Source organism: Plectropomus leopardus, chromosome 10 (genome assembly GCF_026936395.1).
Source record: "Plectropomus leopardus strain MGB_pleo_1.0 chromosome 10, ASM2693639v1, whole genome shotgun sequence".
In the NCBI taxonomy this organism is placed as follows: domain Eukaryota; kingdom Metazoa; phylum Chordata; class Actinopteri; order Perciformes; family Serranidae; genus Plectropomus; species Plectropomus leopardus.
The window spans coordinates 1019654-1038902 of record NC_142185.1 but is presented as its reverse complement, the minus strand read 5'-3'; the positions used below and the strand labels follow the sequence as shown (position 1 = coordinate 1038902).

At 37.8% G+C, this 19249-nt stretch overlaps 1 protein-coding gene across 1 annotated transcript in view; it reads right to left on the bottom strand.

Moving 5' to 3' along the window:
- Positions 1–18870, bottom strand: part of itgb2 (integrin, beta 2) — a 38608-nt gene extending 19738 nt beyond the window's left edge. Inside the window, exons 1-7 of the mRNA XM_042494314.2 lie at positions 18775–18870; positions 14086–14137; positions 12032–12129; positions 11614–11815; positions 11144–11314; positions 9136–9377; positions 7333–7491 (exon numbers count right to left, since the gene is read on the bottom strand). Of these exons, the coding sequence (XP_042350248.1) occupies positions 7333–7491; positions 9136–9377; positions 11144–11314; positions 11614–11815; positions 12032–12129; positions 14086–14134 (921 nt within the window). The 5' untranslated portion in view covers positions 14135–14137; positions 18775–18870. The remainder of the gene's footprint in view (positions 1–7332; positions 7492–9135; positions 9378–11143; positions 11315–11613; positions 11816–12031; positions 12130–14085; positions 14138–18774) is intronic.
- Between the last annotated feature and the right edge of the window lie 379 nt (positions 18871–19249).

The window sequence follows — 19249 nt, the reverse complement described above, 5'->3', positions numbered from 1 at the left end:
GTTGTTTAAATCTAAAGGGGGACTTGTACAAGAAAATCTAATAAAAATGAACACATCCTCTGTCAAAGAGCATCATAACAGGAGAATTAAATGCAGACTTTTGAACATTAGATCCCTATCGTGTAAAGCTCTTTTAGTCAATGATTAAATATTAAACAACCATATTTATTTTTTTTGTCTCATGGAGATCTGGCTGTGTCTTGACAATTATGTAAGTCTGAGAATCCACTCCTCCTGGTCATATAAATATTCAAGTTGCTTGAGACACTGGCCGAGGAGGGGGAGCTGCTGCTATTTTTGATTCAAGCTTAGTAATTCATACTAAAGCTAAACTAAATTATAATTTATTCGAAAACCATTTTCTTAGTCTTTCTCATCCATCCTGGAAAACTCTACTGTCCATTCTATTTGTTATAGTGTACCGCTCCCCCGGCCTATATTCTGAATTTTTATCCGAATTCTCAGAGTTTATATCAAGTTTTATGCTAAAATCAGACAAAATTATTATCGTAGATAATTTTTGACCTTCACATGGACATTAATAATGCTAGACTCAGTGTTGCATTCTTCACACAATTGGATTCTTTTGGCTTCAGTCAGTGTGTACATAAACCCACACACTGCTTCAACCACACCCTAGATCTTGTCCTGGCGTACAGCATCGAAATTGAAGATTTAATAGTCTTCCCTGAGAGTCCCACTATGTTGGACCATTATTTGAGAACTTTCGATTTTTTGTTACTCAATTACACACCACCCAACAAGAGTAGTATAGTAGATGTCTGTCTAATAATGTAGTAGCTTTAAGTTTATTTTAAGAACTGATTCCTTCTGTATTAAACTCATTACTATGTCTCAATGTTACTGAGAGCGCTTTTACTAATTTAAGTCACTGTTAAATTCATTTTCTTGTTGATAGTGCTACTGGCTTACTGCGATCAGCTCTTGACTCCGTTGCACCTTTTAAGAAGAAAATAATGAAACAAAGAAAATTAGCTCCATGGTTTAACCCCCAGACCCACAAATTAAAAAAAATTCTTGAAAATTTGAAAGAAACTAGCGTTCAACCAACCTGGAAGAGTCCCGTTTAGTCTGGCAGGATAGTCTTGAATTGTATAGAAAGGCTCTCCACCATGCCAGAGCAAACCATTACCCATTGTTTATTGAGGAAAATAACAACAATCCTAGGTTTCTTTTCAACACTGAAGCCAGGCTGAGTCAGAGTCACAACTCTACTAAGCCTTGTATTCCTTTAACCCTCAGCAGCGATGACTTTATGAGTTTCTTTAATGATAAATTATAACTATTAGAGATAAAATCCATCAGCTCTTGCCCTCAACTGACCATAACCAAAGGATTATAATTCGGGCCCATGCACCAACCACAGTTTTTTTTTCTTTTTTTTGAACAAATGTGTCACATTTTTGAGGGCCTAAACATGCTCAAAAAGTCACCAAATTTTGCCCAAATCACCAGGACGTTTATGGGTTTTCTGTTTGGGCTTAAAGAATGCCTCAAAAGTGCCCCTTTACAGATATCAATGAAGGAGCCCCTGCAGTATGTTTTACCTAAACATACAAAATTGTGAGGTGTATGAAGCACCACAAGACAAACAAAAAAGTCTCTCAGCCATACTCTAAGCCCAAGAAGAAGTTCGCCATTTTAAATTGAATTTGTTTTCTTTTTTTTTTTTTGGCCATTTTCTGGTGTTTTCCTGATTGAACTTCTCCTACAGCTGGATTGACTTCAAATTTTGTAAATCCTATCTTTAGATGTGGGTTACGCTAGTTTGTGTGTGGACATGGAGGGGCCTAGAATTTACATGTTTTGCCACCAAACAGGAAGTAGTTTATAATTCGTACATGTAATTTGTACATGTTTGATGAGAGACCCGCCCTGAATACATCTATATCACAATTATCAGCAAAAGCGCCACCTATTTGCGTCAGTAAAAGATGTTTTACACTTAGACGTCCAGCTCCTAGCAGGTTGACTTGATTGACCTCAAAATTGAGTGAAAAAACAGATCTCAACAAAATTTCAAATTTCAAAATTCAATTTTGTTATCACAGTACTAGCACCACCTTGTGGTAACAGGAAGTTAAGTTAGTTGTTTGAGTTTTCATCAAACACTGTTGCCATGATGACACATTATTTGCCAAACACAGGAAGCTCTGTTTGAGGGGCAAGACATGCATTAAAACTCATGAAACATGGCACACACATCAGAAGTCCTAAAATGTGATAACTGGTGTGATTTTTTTGCTTTGATGTGCCAAGATGGCTCAGTAGTGCCCCCTAGAAATTTTCAATTAAGCAGCCCCCTTGGTCCATTTAACCATGGGAAACTTGGGAGGCATGTGTAACACCCCAAGACCTACAGAAAAGCCTCTTAAACCCATGCCCTAAACCCAACAGGAAGCCCACCATCTTTAATTTTATTTCCATATTTTAAAACATTTTAACCTTCGTCCCTTAACAAAATTCTCCTACGGATTTTATCTAATTGACTTCACATTTGACTTAGGGATTTTATCTGATTGACTTCACATTTGGACAGCAGTGTCCAAATGTGAGGGAATTGGTGATGTTAGATCACGAAGTGTTTTCAATTTCAACGCTGTTGCTGTGGTGATTTATTCTTCGCCATAAAACAGGAAGCTGTGTGTTGGGGTCTAAATATGCTTAAAAGCTCACAAAATATGCTTAAAAGCTCACAAAACATGGCACACACATCAAAAGTCCTAAAATGTGATTTTTGATATGATTTCCTTGCTTTGTAGTGCCTTTGATGTGCTCTGTAGCACCCCCTAGAAAATTCCAATGAAGCAGACCCCACAGCACATTTTATCTAGACTTATGAAACTTTGGAGGCATGTGTAACATCCCAAGACCTACAGAAAAAGCCTCTTGGAAACATGTCAACCAAACAGGAAGTCCACAAATTTTTATTTTATTTTCATATTTGGGCACATTTTTGGCCATTTTAGCCCAACCAGTTTATCGGATCCACTAATATCATCAGTTGATATGAGCCTTTCACAGACATAATGGAGCAAATCGGCATCGGTGTATAATTTTTCTGATATGCACTGATAAGAAAACTTTTTCATGGACCATATCATGTAGAAAATGATGCTTGGGTGGTTTAGAAATGATTTAATTCTATAGTTTGTCAGGCAGAGTGCGCTCTTACTCAATTGTTAAACTAATCTCAGCACTCATGCACAGAGAATGCACAGCAGAGCAGATGGTGGAGCAGTGTTTTAAAGGTAAGCCACACTGAAATACATACTATATAGGGAATAGAAATGACACAGCTTCTGGTGATAACCACAGTGAGGGTTAGTTATATCCGAGGGCTGGTTATATCATTCAAACTTTAGTTATCATGATAACTGTGCATGATCACTGTGCTTTGAAATCGCGGTAAAAACTGACATTGGGGTCCCAAATTAAGACCCACTGAGTGCTAAATGTGATTCACCACACTTGTGGATAAATATTTGTGCTAAAATAGTCACGTATTAAACTCTGCTGTTAGGAAAACTCTTTTTGGCTCTCACATTGACAGCGGTACTGAAGTAGCTGCACTTCTTCCGTTCTTAGCCCTAGATGGATACAAAGCATCACAGATTGCCACAGGGAACTCATTTATACGCAGAGGCTGTGGTGATGAGCTGTTCATAATATTTAATACTTTTACTTCAGATTTTGCTCTGGCCTCTTCTTTAAGTTTGCATATTATCTCAATAAAATTTACTGAAATTAATGTATATGTGAGGAAAAAAAAGCAATTTATTATTTTGTCTGGTAAAAAATTTGCTTAGCTCAGATTTTTTTTTACCAGCCAAATTGACAAGAGCTCAGCCAGAATCACACAGGCTGGCTCCTACCCTTTTTGACACTTCTCACTGATGCAAACACATACACACACACACCCCTCCTAAAGCAACTTGACACGTATCCAGCTCTAGTACTACATAGAGGAAACACTAATTCACCCTACATGCATGTTCCCCTTTCACAGAAAAACAAGGTTGCATCAATTGGCATTGCATCTCCAACATGTGTGGAGGTGCGAGGGCCCGTTCATCGCTGTTTGCTGCTGTAATTTAGATTGTTTTTTCCCCGTTGACCTTCACTAGCTCTCTTCTTCCTTAGACCTCCTTCTGTTAGACCCCATCCCAACTAGGCTTCTTAAGGAAGTTTTACCCTTAATTGACAACTCTTTGTAAGATGTAATCAGTGTGTTTCATTAACAGGCTATGTTCCACAGTCCTTTAAAGTAGCTGTCATTGAAACCCCTTCTAAAAACGCCCACTCTCAATCCAAAGGTTTTAGCAAATTATAGACCAATATCTAATCTCCCCTTTATTTCTGAAATCCTTGAGAAAGAAGTTGTTAATCAACTTTGTGATTTTCTCCGAGATAATAGTTTATTCAAGGATTTTCAGTCGGGATTTAGAGTGCATCATAGTACAGAGACGGCACTTGTAAAAATTTCCAATGACTTGTTGACTGCCCCTGATAAAAGGACTGGTCTCTGTAGTAATCCTATTAGATCTTAGTGCCGCATTTGACACCATTTACCATCAAATCTTACTGCACAGACTGGAACACTTAATTGGCCTTAAAGAATGGCACCAAGCTAGTTTAAATCATACTTATCAGATTGCTCTTAGTTTTTTCATATTAATGATCAATCCTCATGCATACTAAGGTCTGCTTTGGAGTACCACAAGGTTCTGTGCTTGGACCAATCCTTTTCACCTTACATATGCTTCCCCTTGGCAACATGATCATAAATCACTCTGTAAACTTCCATTGTTATGTGGCTGATATGCAACTGTAAGCCAGATGAAACCGATCAGTTACCTGGATTACAAGCATGTCTTAAGGACATAAAAGCTTGGCTGAGCTGCAGTTTCCTGATGTTAAATTCAGACAAAACAGAAGTTATTGTACTTGGCCCCAAACACCTCAGGAACTCTTTTTCTGAAGATAGAATTTCTATAGATGGCATTGCCTAAGTGTAAGGAACCTTGATCAAGATTTATCTTTTGCCTCCCATATAAAACAAACTTTGAGGACTGCTTTCTTTCACTTGCACAACATTGCAAAAATTAGACATATTCCTTTGTTGATGTGAGGTTCTAAGGACAGAGGGATATTGTTGAGGCAAACTGTGATTTGTGAAAATAGGCTTTATGAATAAAATGGCTTTGACTTGAATAAAAAGAAACCATTTACAGTAAAGATATAGGGTAAGCATTGCTGTAAAGCTCACCAAATCTGCTTTCCAGAGAATATTCGATAAATACTACCCAAATTTAAGTGAGAATATTTTAGCTACAATGAAAGTTGAATCTCTCATTTGCGTGAATAAGTGTGAATAATTAATGTATTCCAGTTTCATTTTTAACATTTTATTTTATTTGTCAAAATATGTCAAATGTCATGGCAAGCCCATGGATGTTCCACAAAAGCCCAACCTATGATTTGTCAGTGAATGAATATATGTATGTTATATTCTAAAAATGTAACAATACAAACTGGTTCTGTTCAAATTTGTCACCTCTCAGCTCACTATGGGTAATTTATTCGTTCACCACTCATACTCGATGGCTTCTAAATGATATTTGACTTAGGTGTGACTAGCCTTTTTATTGTTAATACAGAAAGAAAAAAACTTTCAACAAATTTGGGACGCAGCCAAAAAACATTTGTGAATTAATGGCCAACTACGTCTTCACTATCTGCATCAATGACTTGTGGTCCACTCCTTTACTTTGGTCAGAAATGAAAGATTTTACACTGTCCCCTCCCTGTACAGAAGACATGTTTCTGTCACACACGGGCATTAGGTCAAGTTAAGTCAAGTCAATTTTATTTATAGAGCTCAATATCACAAAACATGTGTTTGCCCCAGGAATTTACAGTGTACGACATCCCTATGCCCTTAGACCCTCACATTACCTAAGGAAAAACTCCCGGAAAAGAACCATTGTAACGGGGGGAAAAAAAAGGAAGTGTGGTCCCTTTGTGTTTTATTCGTCTCAAACTAAATTCTCCTGAAAAGTAAAGATCAAAATAATATTATTAAAGTTAGGATAGAATATTGGCCTAACCAGAATAAAATAACCTGTGCAATATCATTGATATTAAAATATGGGGTTTAATTATCTAAATTATGGAGCTGATTGATCAGGTGAGGTCAAAATAAATTTGTCAAGCATATAAAACTAATTAGTTACTCCATCAAAGACAGCATGTTTCTTTGCTGGTTTCCCATTTAAGCCCAGCAGGTAAAAAGGATGCCTTGATTGCAACAATTTATGCAACTTCAGCCAATCCCTAAGGATTCTGCGAAACCTTGCAATTTTGTATCATGTCAACTTTACAGTTAATTTGACTATTTAAAACAAAAACGCAAAATGTAATTATTTGTAGGGCTATGTGTAGTGTATTACTTGTTCAGCACCTTCCTTAGACTGCTCTCAAGTGTGAGCTCAGATCCCTTCTTTGTTCCCAACAATTTAAGGAATTATTTCAAGTCAAGAGCTATGCTGTTAGGTTTAGTTAGATTCTTTTTGCCCCTACACTGCTCACTCAGGAGGATGTAACCCCTAATTTCCACCAGATTCGTGTGCGGTTCGACTCCGCTCCGTCAAGGCAGATGGAGCATATGGATTACACTCTAGTCTATGTGTGAATTTCCACTGGCTCTGCTGCGTTGCGGATCCAGTCCACTCCAGCTGATCCAGCTGTGTCAGACTTAAAATGCAACTGGTGGAGATTGAGGAGTGAGGGGTGGATCAGACTCAAAGACTGAAGTAATGATGTGCAGACAGCCTGTCACTTAAGTAGCTCCTCCCTTAAATATGCATAAATTCAAACCTTAATCAAATGTAGACAGATGAGTTCTGTAAAAATTCACATCTCATACAATTGTCATGAATGTTGAAATTAGCTATACAGACCAAGGCTGATTTTTAGACCAGGTCACTTGTTTAAGTGCTGCTTTTTGCACTTCCACATTAGTTTAGGTAGGCTCATCCTGATTGGCCGACAATGTTTATATAAATCTCAGCGGGCAAATAAGTGCTCATAATTCTCTAATCGGGAACTTATTTGCCCACAACATACTTTCCTCTGAAAGTATTACCAAAAGAGTCTCATGGAAGGTTCTGCCTGTGTTGATAGAATTAGTAACCTTTCTTTTTGGAATGAGTGTGGTGATAATGGCTATTTTCAATTATTGCAACTTGGCACTGCACCCCCACTGCATTCCTTTCGGCTGTTGATTTCTTGATGTGATTGCATACATACCATCTCAGTGCTCTTGGTATAGAGATTGTTTTCCAGAAAGCAACGTTCATCATTGGGTTCAAGTATGCCAGCTAATTTTCCGTCCCCAGCCATGTGGAATCCAGCATCAGTGGTTAGCACAATCAATCGAGTGCTGCTGTTCCTCCAACCTATTTTTTCCTAAACAACAATATGTGTTAGGTATCATTTCAGCAAGAAAAATTCAAAGGTTTTGATTTTTCTATATTTAACAAGAATGACCATCTATCTATGCATTAATCTACAAGCAGATATTGTTGGAAAAGTAAGTGTAGATAGGTAAAATTTTACAGATATCTTCAATATATACTTTTTCTTCTTATGATAATATGAAACACTTAGGGGCATCTCTTTTTTCAAAATGTATTTGCTAAAGTGAATATGTTTTATATGAAGAGTTTTTTGAGACATGGAGCTGTAATTCAGACAAATTGGCATTGTGGTGAGGGTTGACCCTTATTGAGCTGCATTTTTTATGTATGCATCCAAAAATATGTTTTTAAAAAAAAATATTTTTGGAGGCTTTATTGTCTTTATTAGGTTGGACAGACGTAGCGTTGAAGGGGTAGAGAGAAAGAGGGTGACATGCAGCAAAGGGCCGAGGCTGGACTCAAACTCTCAGCCACTGCGGTGATGCCACAGCCTCTGTACATGGGGTGCCTGCTCTATCAACTGAGCCACCAGGCACCCCAAGCAAAAACACTTTGAAATGAGCACCCTCTAGATGGAGATCATTGAAAAAAAAATGAAGAAAATCCTGTGATCTGTTATTTGTTCCACCTCCAATGACATTATGTACACTAAGAATGGGCTTCTGTGTTGGTTAAATGTAAATTATTTACATTTGATTTTTGCAGCTAGAATCTTAGAGAGCTGGTGTCATTCCATGTATTTAGACTGACTGTAAATAACTAGAAAGCAGGCACCTCTTTTTGTTTATGTTTTGACTGTGATTTGGTGTCTTATGATTTGCTATTTGTTCTTTGTTTTCATTTTAAATTGTCATATGTTTGTTTTTTGTCATGTGCAACCATGTTATCTCTGCTGCTGCCTGTCTTAGCCAGGCCAATCCTGAAAAGGAGAGGTTTTAATCTCACTCTGACTTTTATTTTTGTTTTTCCTGGTTGAATAAAGGTTAAATAAAAATAAAAAGATAACAGGGATTTTGTACTGTCATATTTCTGTGTCATCATAATGCATCACTGACTTACTATAATATAGAGAAGGGCGCTAGCTAACACTTCTTAATCAGCAGATGATTGAATTCTTGATTTTCTATTGAATTTATGTTAAATCTCATATAATTCACATCCCATACAAAATGCACCCAAACCTAAACCAAGAAAGACCCTCCGTTCATGTCGTCTTGATTCCTCTTGTTCCTAATTATGACTGAGAGCCTCGACATTCTGCTCAAATGCACATTTAAACAGATTAGGTGTGAATCCCCAAATTCTCTGGTGTCTTAGAAGATCCTCAGAATTTAGCTTTATTCTGACATCAGACAAAGATGGCACCATTCCTTAAACAAAGAGGTGTCACGACATAGAAAAAACAGACCTCAGACAGCTATGGCTCATAGCTGGTGGAGCTATGGAAACATGCCGTTTAGGAATATATAGCCTACTAAAAGGCACTGTCTGTGTTAAAACTGAAAAGAGTGATATGCATGGTACAACTACTTTCTTTCTTCATTTTGTGGTTTAATTATTTTCTAAAAATAAGCCTAAACTTGCTTTGCTTGTTACTCACTGTATATAGTTATGTTTTTGGTTGAGTTCTTACCCCACATACGGCAGCCTGCATCATAGCGTCCAGGCTGCCCTCTGGCGAGTCCAAGTTCCCAGAAATGAACTGCTCTGTCACTTTGTTTTTGAACTCATCCTCCTTTGATGTCATACTAAGCACATGTCTATAGCCAAAGGCAGCCTGGCATTGCTGATCTTTTTCATCACATGGCTTCTGTAGTTTCTCCTTGTTGGTGTTTGTGTATGGAAGGACAGTCTTGTCAACAAAGGCACCAAAACCTGTAAAAAGAAAAAAGAAAAAAAAGCAGTAATCAGTTCAAAATTCTGGAAAAGGCATATCAAATATTTTAGACCACCGAGATGTTGGAAGAGAGTCTGTCAATTTTGTGTAAGTAGTTTGTGCGAGTGAAATACCAGGAAGTACAAGGGGGGAAGTACAGGGAATGACAGCCAGTGGACAGTGTACACAAGATCTGATTGCATTGTGTTTGGGTGTCATTGTGGCTACTGTAGACGATATGACCATTCTAGTCAATGTGTATGGTTGCGCTTCTGGAACATCGCTCTTTTCTCCACTCTGAGGGACGCATGTAGTCTATTTTTGCAGCTCATGTGTCTAAAAAATGTATATATAAAAATAAAATTTATTGACATTTAACTTACAATTAATTTTCACTTATGACATTATTTTTTAACCTCACATATTTTCATTCCATCACAGCAAAATCTGTTTTTTTTTTGTAGTTCTTCAGAAAAAAGATTGGCAAAGCAATACAGGAAGGCAGGCGCCCTGTACCTCCATTCAGTAACCCTGCTTCCCCGGCAGAGTTTATGATAAAGTTAGTCTCATTCATATATTGTTTTCTGCTTCATTGCCACAGAATAGAAAGGAAGTGAAATCTCGTTGTGGTTCATGAATTGTTCATAGGTTTCACAACAGGCTCTACAGCAGGTGATAAAAACTGGCCAGAACATCACTGGTTCCCATCTACAGAGCATCAGTGAAGTAATGTGTCTGCACAGAGCCCAAAGGATACTGAAAGACAGCAGCCACCCCAGCCACAGTCTGTTCACCCTGCTGCCATCTGGAAAAAGATACAGAAGTATCCGCTGCAGAACCACCAGACTACAGAGCAGCTTCTTTCCCCAGGCTGTGAGACTCATCAACTCCTCCTTCGATGCCAAAAAGATGTAGCAGGATTTAGGGTCAACTTTAATTTAATTTCTTCTTAAACCATGTTTAAGAAAAGTTACAATAAATCTACCTTGTACCTTGAGTGATTCCAGCCAAGATAATGGCGATATCCTTTAAGTGTTGTTTATTTGAAATGTGGGACAGGGCATATCAATGAACATTTACATGTAAATATGCAATTTTACAGTCAGAGGCTAATTTCCATCTTTAGTCCCATGGCAGGTTAAATGTGGTTTAAGAAGAAATGAAATTTAAAGTTGACCCTAAATCTCACCTAAATCCTAAAACACAGAAAATTCTTTGTGCTATTTGTGGTCAAATACACCATTATTAGGTTTGTGAGTGAAAGTTTATTCAGCTCTTTAGTTACTAATAAATTGTTTATATGATAGGATATAAAAACTGGTCTTTTAAACTTAATGTTTGGTCATTGGCAGCTGGCTCTGATCATCAAAACTTTGTATCTGTCCTCCTGTGTTTGTCTGTAGCTAAAAGCACACCATTATTTTGATGACCAGTCCAGCCCATTTAGTTTTGTATGCCAGTTACAATAATAAAGTACTTTTACGTGATACCAAGTAAAACTACCTCCCAATTCCTAAATCTGTACTTAACTTTAAAAAAAATACTTGCAATGTAATCTCTGTTAAATCCCTCCTAAAAAGAAAAAAATAATAAAACTGGTCTTTCTTCCTTGTACCTACTTATAGCATATTGTCCCAATAAATATTTAGTGTTATGTGATGTGCACAAGATAATTACACTGTAAATTGTGGATGTTTTCTAAAGTATTACCAAATAATAAATATAACTAGACGATTCAGTCAAATTAAGTTTACAAGCTTATTACCTATTTGAGCATGCACAGTGAATTTTTTCAGAGCTGCAAAAAGTTGTTGTCCAAGTCCTTTGACGTTTTGCAAGTCATCTTTCATGGAGTAAGAAAGGTCCATCAAGTAGTAGAGATCAACTGGATAACCCTCAACTCTTTTAAAAGAAACACTGAATGTGGTGGGAAGTCCTGTAAACACCAAAGAGAAACAAACTCATTATTTAAAGAGAGAAAGATAATGAATAATGCTCACAGATGCATATTGTATACATAGGTTCAGTGGCTGCAAGTTTATGGAATTCTCACATGTGAGGGTAGGTGCACTGAAAAACTTGAAACCTTGTTTTGCTTTTTTACAATGTGCCCATCCCATTCCTGCAAAAATCCACATAATTAGCTTGGATTACTGCTCTGGGTTTCTCTGATTTGGAGATCAAACACTGCATTCCCTCTCTTGTCAAAAGCCAGCATTATCTGATTTTACCAACCGGGTCGTAGTCTCAGATTAATCTTCTGTGGGCTCAGCTGGACAGGCTCCTGTTGGTTGAATGACTCAGAGAGTGGATCTTTTTTGACAATGGTTAGATTATTCTTTGGGGAGATGATTTCTTCATTCTTGCAGCCTCTCGTTATCAACTGTGCCCAGGTGTCACAGCGTACAGCTTCCTGCTCACCTGCTTTGGTGAAATTCTTAAACATGGGAAAGCAAAACCACACAAAGATACTAAGTTTACTCATCTGTGTCTGCACAGTGTGTGTGTGTGTGTGTGAGAGAGAGCCCCATGCATGTGCTTAATGTCACCTCTAGAGGTCAGTGCCCAGGAAAAATAAAAAAAAAACTCTGGACATGCCACTGATTGAGACCTGTGCAGTGACGGTATGTAGGTGACATAAACAGTTTCTCACCAGCTGTTGGCACCACATACAGTATGGTCCAGATCTGATGCAATCATCGCAGGAGTTGATTACCGACTTCCAGCAAACTTCCTCATGTTGACATAATCCTGCAAAGAAAAACAAAAACTCTAAGTAATTCACTCTCAAGAGATTACAAATCAGCACAAAGTCTGAATTATTTCAGAGGTTCAGTGAAGTAAACATGTTGTTGTCAGCAAGACACTGTGAAGCCTGTTTGACTGATTATCTTGACTATCTTAGCAGTGAGCTGAATGAGATAGCACATCATTTGCTGGCTGAGATGTGTCGTTATTCCTGCTGGTGAAGAGGATTTAGTCTCTGGATGTGGAAGGTTAACAGGCTGCTAATGCACAGCTTCCAACAGGTGTTCATAAAAACACAGTCTTACTCTAAAGTCAGTCAGTCAGTGACCTTCCACATCATCCTATGACGTTTTAGGTATCCTTGCCGCATCAAGCTATGACATTCCGAGTTCTTTGTGAGAACAGGTGGCTAACCACATAATATAAAGACTGCAAAACGTTCATAGGGCAAACAGGTGGGGAGGCGGATGGGTCCCACAAACAACTGACTTTCATGCGGGAGTCCAGAGTCTGTGTCCTGTCTGTGTCCTGTCTGTGTGTGTGTGTGTGTGTGTGTTTCTACACCTTACCATGTGCTTCTTTTGCCTAAACCTAACCATCTGTGACTTTAGTGCTGAATCCCAATCACTGTGTTGTGTCAACATAGGGACCATGTTGCGTCATACCACCACACAAGCATTTGTTCACATCACAGCAACAGCATCCAGGAACGGCATAGGTTGATGCGGCAAGGATAACAAAAGCATCATGGGTTGACATTGCACTGATTGGCAGTCACCATGTAATGACTCTGGAATTTGAAGGACTTTTGAGTTGAACGCGTGGATTCAGTTGTTTTGGCATTGGTTACTACCAACTGTTGCCTGTGTTCAGGTCATAATTAAAGTTGCAGCAAAAACAAGCTAATGTCTCACCATCTGCTGATTGAAGGATGTTATAGAGGTAGACTATATGCATGCAGCTCATATATCACGACACCTGGCTCTCCCGTTCATGGTCAAAGAGTTGGTTTTAATAATAACAATCACTGGCACGGATTTAGGTGATTGTAAGACTACTTGGTATGAAACTAAAACCCCATTTTATGGTATTGTCAATTGGCATTTTGCTTTTCATAAAAGAAAACATTCTTCGTGCATATAGTTATAACATAATAGTTTAAAATGCTGACTCATTTTGACTTCACACAGTCATCATTAGATCCAGGCAGTAAAGAGACTGATTTAAATAGGTACTCTACATAAACAAAACGCAACAGAGGTCAACGTTATTCCATCACAAAATGAAATGACCAAGAAGAAGAAAAAGAAGAAGAGAAGAAAAGAACAATCACAGTGATATCATCATATTCATATCATTAACTATATTTCTTTTTCATTTGAATCAGGTATAATGCAGTCCTACCAAAAGCTTCGATTATTTAGAATGTTATTCATAAAGGAGATTAAATCTATTTCCTCATTTAGAGCTGGAAATGTAGTTTTTCTCCAAGCTGGCAGAGTCTGTGGGGTAAGACTCACACTTGAATACCCGATTCCATGACATATAAAAGTGAGCACCCTGACTTGCTGTGAGGGAGGAGCGATGCCTTATGGAAGTCTACCACGAGAGTTGAAATCTCTCTGACTAACTAAAAGCTCTGCTAAGGCTTTAAAGAGAAAATCAGGGTAATAACCAGGAGGCAACAGGGATTAATAACTGTCTACCTAACTATCTACTTAACTATCGTTAATACAATTAAGGGACCTAAATGATCCCAGAGGAACACAATGAAAACAGTTTTTCTTTCTTTTTTTAATAAAAAAGGCAATACTGCTGTTCTCTTGGCAGGCTTTTGAAGACCCCAGATGTTCTATTAAATAAATGACTTGAACCTAGTGGCAAGGACCTTGAGCCAAAAATTCTATACAACTTGCCACTAGCACGTGGGCCCTCACAATGCTCAATTTTAAAACATACCATTTTTACCCATCAGCAGGAGCAGAAGAAACAGCAAACACTGATCCATTTCCTGAAAAAACAAGCACACACATTTTTAGAGATTTCTTGCATGAATTAAGGCATTTTAAGAGCAAAACTCCTTAAAATCTTCCCAAATACCTCTGACAAAACCACTATCCTTGGACTTTCACCTCATTCTGCCTTTTTCCACGAAACACAGCTAATGACATGGTGTTTATGGGCTTTACAGACTCACAATCAAATCCTAAATCACAGAAGGACTCCAAATCCAACATACAGATAAGTTCATAATAGCAAACTATAAATGGTGACATTGCTGTTGATATGGATTTTAAAAGACCACAAGCATAACCTCATTACTAAATGCTTGCATTTAGAGATGCATCAGTTTATCAGCTGAACATCGGTATTGGCTGACATTTGCCTTGTTGACTACTATGGGCCTGTTAGTAAATTACATGACATTCACTGGTGGCAGTGGCCGATGTTTTGTGTTGTGTTGCATCAGTTTTGAGCGGACTGACAAGCAGGGCTCCAGACTAACGGCCAGAAACTTAAATTAATGAGCAGAGATGCAGCACATGCTGTTCCAAGAAGCTGTCTTCAGGTGAAAAATACAAAAGCTCAGGGACACTTTTATTTTGTTGCCAGCAAGGTAATGAAAACAGGCATACCCAAGATCAGTGTGAGGGAAAATGAGAATATATTGAGGTTTGGTTCATTTGACCAATTAAATTAGCATACACGGACAGTTTGCAAAGGAGTTCACGATAGTATTAACAATTTGAATTATATAATTCATTGTAATGAAAACCCCTTTTAATTTTTTTTTTTCTTTTTTTTTTTGATCGGTGGATCCTTATAGACCAAAGGAATATAAATAATTGAGAAACATATTATAGGATCATTTCAGAGTTAAGGAAACTGTTGTTTCTCTTTTTCACTGTGCCTATACATCTGAATTACACAATGTACCTTGGTGCTCATGGTTTCTGTATATTGAACTGGGTGCTTGAATTATGGAGAATCCAAGTGAGTAAACAATGTGTAGAATGTCCACATTGACTAAAGTTTAAACATTAAACATTATGTGATGTCCAATGCTAAGGCGCTTAGGTCTGTGTGGTCAAGTTTCAAAAAAATTCATTCAATGACTCAATGAAATGGATACTATGGGGACAAACATTCAGCAGATTCTTCATTATGTTGATAGATGAAAATATACTAAATTTAGAAGTACACATGGTACCTTGACCCAAGTTTTAACCGTGCTTACATTTGTCATTGATCTCACAACACCTCAGCCCATAGCATTTCCAAGAGTTGGATTTTTATATTTTACTGCTTTGCTGCTTTAAAATACTAATTAAATGTATGCGGGAGTCGAGTCTGTTTACTCTCATTTCAAAATAGCATCAACACAAGCTAAGGACAAGCTCACAGTAAACCAGCCGGTAAGGCTAAGCTGCCCCAGCAACAAAGCCCTGTTTCTCCATTTCCCAGAATCCCCCACTTTCAACACTGAAACACTTAACACTCTGCTGTTTAAAGGAGCAGCAGTCTCCGGTGAATGTCTATAACGTCTCTATAATGAGGGTCATCGCAGCAGCATCTTTACAGTTTTTGTGGCTTTGGTGTTGGTGATTATTTAGAAGTAACTGGTAGAAATTATGCTTACACAGACTAACAGAGGTTAGCTCACTCAGTAAAATTACAAGGAAAACTCAAAATAGGCCATTTGTCACTGGCTTACAAGAAGCCAGCCATATCAATATTAGAATTGTAGCAAGTCAACACATCCAAAGTGTTCAGAGTCCCATACAACTTCATTAAAAAGGGTTCTGGTAAAGACAATCTAGTGCTGGTGTGTACTAGTTTTTGCACTAGAAACTCAAACAAGGTTATCTTGTGAAAATCATTTATTGGGTAAAAACATGGTGCAACACTGACTTGCATCCACTGCTTGTGTAGGTCAATACTACTACTCAATCCAGACGCATCAGAGTTCGGCCTGATGAACAGGACAGCAGATTTTTAAAGCCTGCAATTCAGTGAAATTCTATGAGCTAAGTTTTCACATTTGTTATTTACCAATGCTGAGTTTCACATGAGCAAGATCCCCTCCATCAACCAGTGTGATATTCTCAATCCTCAAGCCTTTTTTTGCCAGAGACCTCAAGGTCCAGAATCCAGCTGTGCCAACTCACCCAGGCCCCTTTACCCAACCAATTAACTTCCTAGTGAAAAAAACAGGACATCATAACTCATTGGCATCCTTCTTACAGCAGTGCCTGGATCTGAACCCTGGTCTCAGCTGGGCCACAAGGGCACTAATGCACTTTTAGGCACACATGCCTGTGTTTGAATGCCACTCTTTTGTTTGATCATTTTTAGAGCATTAGTGATGTCAGACGAGAAGAATTCTTTTCACATAATGTTATGTTAATGCCAAATGAAAGGCTAAAACCAATCTAAAGAACCACAGACTGATCTTTAATTACATGTGTACTGATCTTGTGCATACTGATATGTGTAAAAACAAGTAAAAGCAAGTGCACTAAGTGTGGCCACATGTAGTTCTGCCCATATTCAAATATGTTGAAACTCTAACCTGCAGAAACAGAACTTGGGATTTACTGAAAAATTTGGTTATTCACTGAAAACTTGTAGTAATTGATGCACAACGACAATTTTACAAGACTAATCTAAACAGGCTTCATGAAAAAAGAACTAAAACGCTGCTTTTGACAAGTTGGTAACAAATGATGAGCGGCTCTGCAACCAAGACATATTTGACATCAGAATATAAAAGTTGATATTTATCTTGATGATATTAGAATTTGACATCAAAGTATCATATATCAGGGGTCTACATATGAAAATGACTATTATTTTGTTGATATGTGTGAAGCATCCACCCACTGTCAGAGCTCAGGCTAACATACTGGCATGGTTTCCTGTGTTAGAGTGTGTCAACACTGTCATCGCCATAAAAGGTAAAAGGGAACAAAGAGGTTCTCTGTCATCAGTATGTTTCCGCTTTGTGACTCAAACTGAAAGATTACACCCAGAGCAGAATGTAGATGACTTGTATGTGTCAATTTTTGTGTCTTTTTGGTAACTCTCATATCGCTTATTGCTTTCATCCAATTATCATGATGATATGGACCATAATGTCATTGGGACATATTCACATGTTCATGGCATCATCATGTTCATGGCATTATCCTTACCTGTTGCTTATCAGTCAGTGGGCTTTTGATAAGTTAGGATAACTGTTAGCAACTATATTAGCACACAGCCTGTGAGACACTGTTACCATGTCAAGAATTTGCTATTGTAATGCTGCAGAAGATTTAAATATATATAGACATAAAAATATAAACATGGGGCCAGAGCACACATGAGAATGGAAGATAGCATCCATTAAAAGTAGGTTTTTATTAGACATGTAAACCATTCTATGAGCTTACATGATAGGAGTTAAATTTTACAACATCACCTTTGTTTCTCTTTTTCTAGGTGAGAGACCTAAAGGGTGACAGCAGCTGAGCTGAGGGCTGGAGACTGGCTGTGTTAAAACAATTTATCTGCTTATCACTTGTGTAGCAATTTAATTGAACACATTACTTAAAGAGCATGAAATAATACAGTATTTGACAATAGAGTATGACAAGACCTCAAGATGAGGTTATGAAACAGGAGCCACGGCCTCATCATGTCAGCTGATTTCTTGTTTAAGATGCAGACTTTCCAAAACACATTTTCAAACAAATTTATCTGAAACCAGGTGAAACATCTCAAACCGGGGGAGAGGGCAGTTACCCATTTCTCCTGACTGGTAATCCAACGTGGCTGGCGTCAGAACTGGACATGATGAAGCTACTGTTTGCTACAATGCTGCACATAGATGGAACCAACTTAATGATGATCTCAAATTTGCCCTGATTTGAGACACTTTTTTAATCTAAATCTAATCTAAATCTAAAAAACTGCTGCCCTCCTATGCATTTTATTGATTCCAGTATTGCATTGTGACAAATACTTACTGCACTGTCGCTGTTTCTTGCTTTTTCCTTGTATTTTCATGTAGCCCTGCCTTTAGAAATTACAATTTTACCAAGTACTAGAATAGTGGATTTTATTTTTTGATAAGGTAACGCTGGTTTTATTTAAAAAATATATATCTTAATACCCCCACCACTGGTGTTGTATTCTACTAAGTGAAGACAACATCTAAATGTGCTACATGAAGAACACGAACACGACCTACACAAAGACCAGTGTCATATTTCTGCCAGTCAGTATCTCATTTGTACAGGTAATATGATATGATGTAGAAGACATTAGTTAATAACTTTAATTCATATAATTAAACATTAAACAGTTCTAGTTTTAAAAACCAAATCGAAAATGCAACTCTTGGTACCTGTCAAATGCATCTGTTAGTAGTTTATTCAGCCAACTTCCTCTCAGAAAACAAGAAGCTAAACTTCCTCATATGGCTTCATATGAACTCCCAAAATGTCACAAACCAGTGGGTTACTTTGTCCCTCATCAGACTTTGTTGAGACACAACATCACCAGCTTTATAAAAGATAATCAAAAAGATAAAGTGAAGAGCTTTATAAGAGTCAAACAGCTATTTTTTAACTAAAACAAACCATGTTATAAAAGCAAACTTACCAGTAACAGGAAGATGCATGTGTTTGACAGCTGTGTTGAACTCTATCTGGAAGGAGAGACTCCACCCTCAGGACAGGAAGTGTGAAGCAACAGAGACCATGTCTCAGAGGGTGGGTAGGGGTGTTGTCACAAAGTAGGCCACACATCATAATGTAGAAATGAATTTCATAACACACTGCAAAAGCTGGAGACTTAACACCCAGTCACATTGTAAAACACTGATACAAGGACTTCAGACTTGACCAGTGCCTGACTGCTTGGAGGCTTGGCTTTTGAAAGACATGACTTGAGATTTACAGCAAAAACATTTTACAATGTCAAACACCCTAAAATCATCGTGCTTAAAATATAAATAAGACATTGACAGGCTGGCCAGAATGTACACACATCTTAAACATTAATTACTGAAGGCTTATGTGTAATCTAAGCTTTAGAATCCACTTCAAAACTTCCAACCACACCTCAACATCTTTTT